The sequence below is a fragment of the Gouania willdenowi genome, chromosome 10, assembly GCF_900634775.1.
Source record: "Gouania willdenowi chromosome 10, fGouWil2.1, whole genome shotgun sequence".
Classification (NCBI taxonomy): Eukaryota; Metazoa; Chordata; class Actinopteri; order Blenniiformes; family Gobiesocidae; genus Gouania; species Gouania willdenowi.
Window position 1 is genome coordinate 39,738,515 of NC_041053.1, and position 10,089 is coordinate 39,748,603.

The window sequence follows — 10,089 nt, forward strand, 5'->3', positions numbered from 1 at the left end:
TTTCTGGGAAAACGCCATTCTTGAATGAGAGATTACTTATATGTGTTAATGGCGGGGTTATTTCAGCTGTTATGGTTTTTATTAGACTCATAGTTAGATTATTAACGTCTCTGGATTTTTTTGAGGTACAGGTAGTGATTATTCTCTCCACCTCTGCTTCTGTTACTTCTTCAAGTACAAGATACTTATCAATGTCTTTCTTCTCATTGTCATAATGGTTCCATTTAAGTGTTGGGTGTTTATTTATTCCTTTCTCTGTGTTTTTTCCAGTATTTATGAAAAAACTGTTGAGTTCTTGTGCTATTATGTTTTTATTGTATTCTTTTACATTGTTTATTATAAAATGGTCTGCATTTTTTTCTTTGCATTTGCGCATGGTTATATTGTTTATTATTTCCCACAATTTTTTGTTTTTGTTTTTATTCTCTTTTAATTGTTTTTCATAATATTCTCTTTTTTTTTCTCTTAGTAAATTATTAACTTTGTTTCTGTATTTTTTGTAACGTACTTCTGCTTTTAATGTTTTTTCTGTTATATATTTTTTATATAATATGTTTTTCTTTTTGCATACGTTGGCTATTTTTTTATTAATCCATGGTACATTGTTTATTTTACTTTTGGTTGTTATGTGTTTCAAAGGGCAGCATTTATCGTATATTGTCGTTATTGTGTCTGTAAATGTGTCATACGCTACGTTCACGTCTTCTTCCTTGAAGACACTCTCCCACGTCTCTCTTTTTATCTGTTGTTTAAAGTTTTCTAGTTGTTTTTCTCCTTCCAGTCTCCTGTATGTCTGTGTGTTATGATTTTCACGGTTCTTCTTCTCTTTTGTGTTTAGTATCATAAATATTGGTAAATGATCTGAAATGTCATTTATTAATATACCACTCTTTACATCTGTGTTTTGTATGTTTGTGAAGATGTTATCTATCAGTGTTGAGCTGTGTTTATTAATTCTGGTTGGTTGCGTTATGAGAGGTTTTAATCCATTTGTGTACATGCAATTGGTGATTTGATTTCATGTTTAGGATGTGGAGGTTTTGAGTTAAATAAAAGATTATTTATTATTACAGTCATATTAGGCAATATAAACAGGCATATTATGTATGGGCTTTTAACAAAAATCGTACTGATAGGTTAACAATAAACAAATACATAACTATTTTATATTATATATATTTCCTTGGTTAAAAATGTTTGTAGAGATTTCTGTATATTCTAACATTTTCCTATGATTTAAAAAATTGATTAAGAAATGTTTCTGGGTACTAGTAGCTCCTTCAGTGTGCTGCCGTACCCCTCTGGGTATGTGTACCCCTGGTTGGGAACCACAGCTTGGGGTAATCTTTATTTCTATAGGTAGTTTTTAATCAACGTGATTCTAAACTTTTATTCTTAATCAGTAAAATTAATAAAGGTCATTCATGTTATACAGTAAAATTCAATATTTTAAGAAAGTAATGTTTGCTTTACATAACTCCGTTAACTAAGTTTTAAATTGAATTTAACTTAATTTGAATAGGTTTTTGTGATCTATTATTTATTACAGGTGGTTACAGGTGGTTTTTCAAAAATGGACGATTGTGAATGATATTTTTTGGTGTACTGTGTGTCTTCTGTGACCTGAATGTGTTCTGCTCTAAGGTCTGTAGTAGATCAGCTCCTTCTGTTGTTTTTTAAATACAGTTCTCTGCATGTTGTTCAGTAGTGAGTGTGTAGTACATTAACTATTTGTGCACTGTATGTACATTTTAATATGATACGCTGTACTGTAAAAATGTTTAATTTAGATTTATGAAGAATCCTTCATGTACCTCATTATTGCAAACCAAAACACACACACAAAAAAAAAATATGAATAAAACAATGGCATTTTATGACATTTTTATTTGATTTTACAAAAGAAGTGAGAGACTCGTGACTGAGCTGGATGAAGGCTGCTCTGCAGTGATGGAGGAAACATTGTCCTGGTCTTTTTCCAAGTCTCTCTTTGTTTGTTGAGTTGATCTTCTTTTTAAAAACAAAATGAAAAAGAACACACTTTAAGAAACGTAAATATGAGTAAAGGACATCAAAATCAATCAATGGCAATTTTACAAATAAAAAATTACTTCCAAGTATAATAAAAATAATATATTGATAGGTTTACAGATGAAAGACATTACACTGATAAAAAAAGGACAATTAGACTTGGAGAAAGTCACGTTATCTAGATAATGAGGACGCAAAGCAGTCCTTTCCTCCTGAGTATGTTTGTGCTTCTAGACTGTTGCTTCTCCACATTGGTCTGTCTTTTTCCTTTTGCTTTGCTATGTAACCGTTGTGCCTAATGCCGGGATGGAGACTTCTCCTGCTGGAACGTCCACCATTTTACCTTTGCTACCAAGGACGTGAGCATGCATAGACTAATTTTTTTTTTTTTTTTAATTTTACTTACTTTACAAGACAATCTTTGATGTTTACTTCATGCTGCCTCTTCTTCCCATATCTCTGTTTAACTTAAATCTCCTCAGTGGTTTTACCTGCTAGGAGAAAAAAAAAGATAAGAGTGTCATGACAACTATGTAGCATAACCTTTAGTTGAGGAATGTGCCAAAAATGACAGAAAAAAGTCTTACTTCAGTGTTCATGAGAGCTTCAGTAGGAATACGATTAGGATCACTACGATTTAGCTCACGGCTACCAGACAGAGGACGATTTCCAGGCCTGTCAGAAGGTGGGACTCTGTGGAAGTGAGGGTGACGAGGGGCTTGTGAGTGGGAGTTTGCTCCACTTTCCATCCCAGGGCCATCAACTCTCCTCATCTTTCCCAGAGGTGGTCCGCGTGAAGTCCAACTTTCTTCTCTCATCCTCCTTCGGCTTTCAGCTGGGGATGGAGGACGGTGAACAAGTCGGAGGCCATTTTGGTTGGAGGGAGGCAGTGAATGAAAACCACCACCCTGTGGATCGTCTCTTCTAATCCGTGTGTGATGTCCATCATCAAGTGGGGGGTGTGGTGGACGGAGGCTGTGGGCGGCCTGTGGAGGGGCTTTCACTGGTGAATGTCTTGCACGAGAACTGTTGTTCTTTTCTTTTCTGGGTGTGGTTGAGTTTGGAGCATCTTCTGATCTTCTCATTTCATCACTTTTTAACTTTAAACCGTCCACCTCAGTTTTGGTCTTTTCTATGGAGGATTTCTCTGTCTTTGCTTTGTCAGTCTGATCCTTTGATACACACTTAGTGGAGGTTTTGGCAGCTGTTGCAGAGCTTTTTGAAGGTGCAGCTTTAGAGGCAGCTGTGCTACCTGAAGCCTTTGATGCTGAGGAAGACTTTTTATTTTGTGAGGGCAATTCATCCATTGGTTCATCTCTGACTGGTGATGATTCTGGTTCATCGGCCTTTCTCTTTTTACCCTTGTTGGTTTTTGGGATTTCATAGCTGGACTTGGTAGTAAATGAGGAAGAGGATGGAGGAGGAGGAGGCGCAGCTCTTCTGTCTGTCCTGTTGTCTCTTCGTCTCGCGCTCTCATGTACTGAATAATTTCTGGGTAAAGACGACATACGATCTCTTTCCTTATCCCTACTGCTGTGACCCGTGTGATACTTTGAGGGCTGTTGATTGTCATAATCGTTGAAGTACGTGCTGTCTGCATAGTTCTTCTCCCTCTGTCGATACCTTTCTCTGTCCCAGCGGTTTTGGCTTCCAGAACTCTGTCCTTTTCTTTCATATGGTGGCAGTTCTCGGGGAGGTGGCGTTTGTCCACCAGGGCTGCGGGCCCGATAGCCAACATGTGAGCGAGGCCGTGATCTAGATCTATAGGGTCCCTGATTAGCGAAGGAGGACTGCGGGAACCCAGAGCGCCGGTAGGCATAAGACCTTGAATGAGAGCCAGATCTTGGCCGTGAGCGTTGTTCATAACTGCGCCCATCGCGTCTGGAAAATGGGGAACGTGGGTCAGACTGACCGTCTTTGTGGCAGCCTTTTGTGACCTCATCAAGTTTGGAGGTAGCTCTGAAAAAAAAAAAAGATAAGGAATGTATCAACTATTTTATATGCCCTGAACTTTTTCATATTGCATTAGTGAATTGAGTCAGAACCAGCAGTTAAAGCATTTTAAACAGAATATACCACTTTAATAAATCATTTTTGACCAATCACTGTCTGAATCCTCAACTACACCACTTTGTAGGTCATCATCTTTCATTCCTTCTGTTGTGCCACATTTACTGAGAAATATTACAGTAAGAGAACAGAAAAGCCACTTTGCACAGGGTCAAATATATGAGTGAGCAGGGCATTCATCAGGGTGAATTCTAGATCTTTTTTAATGTCTTGTTTTGCAACAAGACAACATGAACAAAGCTTTTGAAGTGAATAAAAAGGCTAAAACTGTTTTTCTGCAAAGCAACTACAACTTGAGGGATGATTCTGCTCCTAACATTCAGTGGATTATCTGAGGCTTCCAAAACTAACAGGTTACTCACTTTTCCATCTGGAGGGGTAGTGGAAGACTGACAGACGGGGGCTGGGAACCAGGGCCCCCCCATGGAGGATTAAAAACTGGGTGTCCAGAAGCATAGACGGACTGAGGCTGGTAACTAATTATGGGTGGCGGAATGAGGGCAGGGCCTGAGGTGTATGGTGGGAGGTATGGTTGTGGTGGGGGTCCGTAGGGGGCTGGGGACGGGTACACGGGAGGCGGAGCTGGGTGTTGCACCTGTGCACGCCTACGCACTGTGTATCCTGTCATATTCTCGAAGTCCGTCACAACCTGCATGAATCAACACAGATGCATTTTATTATATTGAAAACTGCAAAGTCAAGTAAATAACAATATGGGTAGTGTGTGTGCATCTCAGGTTTACCGTTTGGAGGACACGATTGACAATGACGCTATTAGGGGAAACATCAGACTGTTTACATGTCAAACAGTCGTGATCCTCCGAGTCCAACAGGGCAGTTCGGATACCTTGAGACAAAACACACAAAATCAACTTACGCGTTAACACTATAACATGTTCACACGTTATTTAGCTCAAGGGTCAACTATGGAAATGTTATGCAGTTGGTGAGACGCAGATTTTTACTCACATTCCTCACAATAACTGGTTCCACAGCAGGGTACCAATACAGCATTGATCATCAGATCGTTGCAGATTGGACATCGAAGTTGATCTGGGATTAGTTCATATGCTTCACTGTAAAGACATACGTTTCATTATTTTAGCAACAAACATTTACATAAGTGAAATAAACATGGCAGTGGTACTTTAATGTGCCATTATATTCATTATTTCTGAAAGCAGGTAATACATACTCGGCAGTCAGGATCGGCATGGCTCCTTTGGTGTCTGGCTCTACTTTCATTATAACGCTCTGAAGGATGCCCTTGCTGGTTTTCGCTGGCTTACGTTCCTTGTCCCGTTTCTGGGATTCCTGAGGAAAAAAATTAAATCATTTCTTTCTCCTATAAAAGATAAGTTTTTCAAAAAGCACTGAACAAATTATGACAGTTACTGGCTGAATTATTAAAGTTTCTAGCAGACATTGTTGGACAGACAGTTCCCCTCCACATCTGTGTCCAGTCCAACTCTTTTTGTCTTTGCAAAAACTTGAATGATCTTCTGCAGAGTAGTCCATTTTAACACAGGCACATTGAAGCAAGTAGTTTAAGATACAATTACCAATGGTTTTGTCTTGACAGATTTTTTAAAATAAAAAAAACAAAAAGATTACAGGTGTACAGTGCTTAACAAATCTATTAGTCCAACTGTCAAAAAAGAGGCTTCAAGTGGACTTTTTGATTAACTTAACTCAACGTTTTACTGTTTGGAATGGAATATTTAAAATGATGTCTTGTTTTGTTTTGTTCAGGAATCCAAGTACCGGTACATCATTTAAACATCAAATAAATCTATTTTAGTTGTGCGTACAACAGGAAGAATTTTTTGAGAACACAAGATTTTAACAAAAAAATCTATAAATTCCATAAATATTGGTCCACCAAAGATGATTTTTGTTGTAACTCATGTTCAACAGTTTAATGGGAGTGTCCAATATTATTGTAAAGCACTGCACACAGTTAGGTAACAAAAAACAGTGATATTTACTTTTCTAAAGTTGGACTATACACACTGTAAGTTTCATCTCTTCTTGCTAGGCCATTAAATTAATTACAATTCTTCAGTTCTTTTACCTATCTAGTTTGATGCCAAAATATTTGAAAAATTAAAGCAGCTTTTGGCATGTTTGTGTGGATCGCTAAATAGTTTTACATGATGTGCAGAGTTTTAAAAGTCTTTTTTTTTTTTAATGCCAAAAAATAAATAAATGAATAAATAAATAAATAATAATGGCTTGGTTTTATATAGGAGTGTTTTAAAAGTCTTTTTTTTTAAATTTTTGAAGCAAATCAGGAATAATAATAATAATAATATTAATAATAACAATAATAATACTAATAATAATAATTAATAGTTCTAATTTCCTAGGCAGCAGAATAAATGGTTTACCATCATTTTTCAAACACAATTAGCAGCCGAAATAATGATAAACCACTTTTAACTGGAATACCTGATAACGATAAAAGTCCAATTAAAAACATCAGGTAGCTAACCTAGAATAGCATTTAGTCAACAACACACAGAACCTGGACACTAAACAAACAAAAAATATCAAACTTGATGTGTGTGAACAGGATGTTCTGTAAAATTGCTCAAGAAGCAGGAAAGAGGATGAGATAATAGAATGGATGAAGTGAGATTGTTTTACTTACGGGTTTGATTGATTCCAACACAGATGCTTGAGAACAATGTCTGCAGAAACAAAAGAACACATCGATGCAATCAGACAACTTCATGATTCTCCACTAATTACTGATAGAATGTTCTTGAATTTGTGGTCATTTCTGAAACATTGACATGTGATTTGTGAGAATTTTATCATTATTTTGTATGAAAGATGTCAGGTTTTTTGAAAAAAGGTGTGCACAATCACTAGACAAAGAACAACAGAAGAAAAGTTTTAAACCTATGTCATGTTTGGGAGCAGCATTTTTTTTTTAAATCACAAGAAATGAAAATGAATTACATCTGAAATTTCTCAATTTAATCTTTTGATGTACAAATAATATACTTACAGAGTTAACATCTTGCCACCTGTTTTCACTCCACCGATCGGCTTACGACGGACGATGACAGATGAGAGCTTTGGAATTTGAACTTTATCATTTGTGTATTCTGTAAAAAAGAAAACATTACAAAACACACAAAAATATTTAGCCTTGACATTTTACCAGTTTAGGAAGCTTATAGAAATAATTACGCTGCATGTTTACACAGTGAGAAAAGCTGAAAACACTGATGATGCTATAATCAGAACGTTCTTACTTTGTGTTTTTGACTTGTTTTGTGACATTCCTTTTATTTTATGTTGTTTTTGTTTACACATGTTCATAAAGAAATCAATCCAGAGTCTGTTGTGTGTCAGGGAGTTGGGCTGACAAAAAGTTTCACTTTCACTGCCCATACTCCACCTTTAAAAATATTTCTATTTCCATAATGCCAGCATTTTTCATACAAACAATACGGCTCATAAACAGATAATAATACATGCATTGCATACTTTTTTATTTTGCTGACATTTTATTTCACAAATTTTTTTTTTGCAAAATACCACACACTGAAAATTGATGTCAACTGATATATTTGCCTGTTATACATTGTGTGTCCCATCAATACCAATAGCAGACCATATGGTAAAACAATCAATGTGTAGTCAGATTACATTTCATCATATTTTAAATCCTTAGATTCAAAAACAAAAGTAATTTCAGTTTAGAGCCTACATACTAATGTGTAAAGATGAAATTGTTCATACATTGCTTTAATTTTTAATTTCAAGATATTTCTGAAATTAAATCTGACGCACATTCCAAGTTCATAAAACAAAGCATTGCATAGCAAGGGTTAGGGTTACGTACTTTCTCGAGTCTTCTCATTGGAGATCTGTAGTTCACAGGTTGTGGCCTTCAGGTTCTCCTGAGCCATGATTCGTTTCTTGAGCTCAGTGAGGCTGATGTGCAACCCATTGAAAGTGATAGTTTTTTGTTCCATTTTGGAAACAAACTTATAGTGAATGTAGGACATTTTTACACGTCTTTACACTTTCACTTGAAGTTTATAAACCTTGTATATTTGCTGACTACAAAGTGGGAAATAGAGTCCTTGATTTGTTCAGATTAAAATAACTGTAGAGAAAGGCCAGATCACCGTTGAGTGGTACCTCGTACTCCTTCAGTTCGTCTGCAAACAAACACAGAACACACCAGTATGTCAGCACATCAAGGAAAGTGCGTACAGCTCCATTAGGTACAAGCTGTACACAATCAATGGTCCGTAGTGTCCGTGACGGAGAGCCCAGACCGCCGTCCTGCGAGCCGCCCGTGTGGCAGTGAACAGCGGCCCCGGCCTTCCGTGACACTTAGTCCCACAGACAGTGACTGTAGTTCAGATAATGAACCACAAAACGTCAACAGAGCTATTTCAAATAACTACAGAGTCCGTGACCACCATTAGACCCCGAAAACTGGCAAACTAAAGCAAAAGTTAGTACGCTACACCTGGAGGCCTAACAATGCTAAGCTAATGGCGTTAGCCAGGTAACCGTTAAATGTACCACACGATCCACAAGTCACGTAATGGAGTAACAATCCTCTTCAATGCACAATTATGAACATCCAGGACAAAATAGAAGCTATATTTCCAAATGAATCTTCAGTTTTAATCTGTTCTGACAAAAATCACTGACAAGACGGAGAAAGTGGGGTCATCAAATGACTCTGGCACTATAATTCACTTAGTAATATCACTAAATTAGTCGTTAAATTTTACAATATTACAAAACTATGGGGTGCCAAGTGTAAAAATTTAGTATAAAAGTTGTTGCTAATGCATTTTCATTATTTATCTCACTTTTCTCATATTTAACACATTTTCCTACATTTAACACAACATTTAACCACATATATAAAGATAAAAAAAAGCATTAAATCTAAATATTTAAATCTAAATGGTATGTTATATCTAAAAGTTAAATATATATCTAAATATTTAATCTATATGTATATATATATAACATTTAGACTTAAATTAAATATTTAGTCTAGATTTAAAATTTACATATAACATAACTTTTAGATCTAGATTAAATATTTAGATATAGATTTAACATTAAGATATAACATATACCATTTAGATTTAGATTTAAATATTTAGATTTAATGCTTTATGTGGTTAAATGTTGTGTTAAATGTAGGAAAATGTGCTAAATATGAGAAAAATGTGTTAGCTATAACTTTTATACTAAATACTTGGCACCCCATAATAAACAAGCAGTATTTACTTTTTTTTTAATTTACTAACTTCATTAAATATTTTAACAGAGTTAATCGTTAAAGTTTATAATATTACAAGAAACTAACCTGAGTTCAGAAATGAGGACACCTGTTGGTCTATATTTGCAGTGTTTAAAGGATTTTATAACCAATAAAGTTGTTTATCAGAGCCATCCAAGCAGTAACTGATAGATTGTTCGATTCTAAACGTTTCTTTTATCTTTACCTGCGTTGTCCTGACTACGACCTTGACAACGCGTAAACATAATCGATGACGTCATCGGACCAAAACAAAAATGGCGGCGCCGGAGAAAAACTAACAGCTCCTCCGAGTTTTAAAAGTGCACGGCAGTGAAGACACACACTCGTTCGTCGAAGGCAGGTGTTCCCCGTATGTTGTCAATTACTAAAGTTCAATTACAACTAGAATATTTGCATTTCCTGAAGCCTACGTCGTCTAGCACTGCATTAGCATTAGCATTAGCTTATTCATTGATTTCTATCAGATATTTTCAATGGTCTTTGTTAGCAGAATTATGTCAAAATTATTTAATTTAATGTGCAATTTTGACTGCATTACTGTAGTAAACATGTTTACTATGTGTGGTGTAGGAGTATTGGTGTGTGTGCGCAGGCTGGGTACCAATTATCTTGTGTACTGTAAATTATGAACACAGAAACTATACTAGTATACGTACATTATTATATAAGCTTTC

General features: G+C 35.9%; 1 protein-coding gene and 1 long non-coding RNA gene across 2 annotated transcripts in view; one reads left to right on the forward strand and one right to left on the reverse strand.

Moving 5' to 3' along the window:
• Window positions 1–1,935: 1,935 nt before the first annotated feature.
• On the reverse strand, window positions 1,936–9,550 carry LOC114470813 (E3 ubiquitin-protein ligase RBBP6-like). The gene is made up of 11 exons (XM_028459144.1): window positions 9,461–9,550; window positions 7,961–8,282; window positions 7,118–7,217; window positions 6,755–6,794; window positions 5,297–5,415; window positions 5,071–5,177; window positions 4,845–4,948; window positions 4,464–4,750; window positions 2,619–3,990; window positions 2,438–2,522; window positions 1,936–2,010 (listed from the first exon to the last, which is right to left on the reverse strand). The coding sequence occupies exons 2-10, from the start codon at window positions 8,124–8,126 to the stop codon at window positions 2,460–2,462; spliced, it is 2,358 nt and encodes a 785-aa protein (XP_028314945.1). The 5' UTR covers window positions 8,127–8,282; window positions 9,461–9,550; the 3' UTR covers window positions 1,936–2,010; window positions 2,438–2,459.
• A 112-nt stretch (window positions 9,551–9,662) lies between these two features.
• The window catches only part of LOC114471108 (uncharacterized), a 20,815-nt gene continuing 20,388 nt past the window's right edge, over window positions 9,663–10,089 (forward strand). Inside the window, exon 1 of the long non-coding RNA XR_003674944.1 lies at window positions 9,663–9,764. This is a non-coding gene — a long non-coding RNA (uncharacterized LOC114471108). The remainder of the gene's footprint in view (window positions 9,765–10,089) is intronic.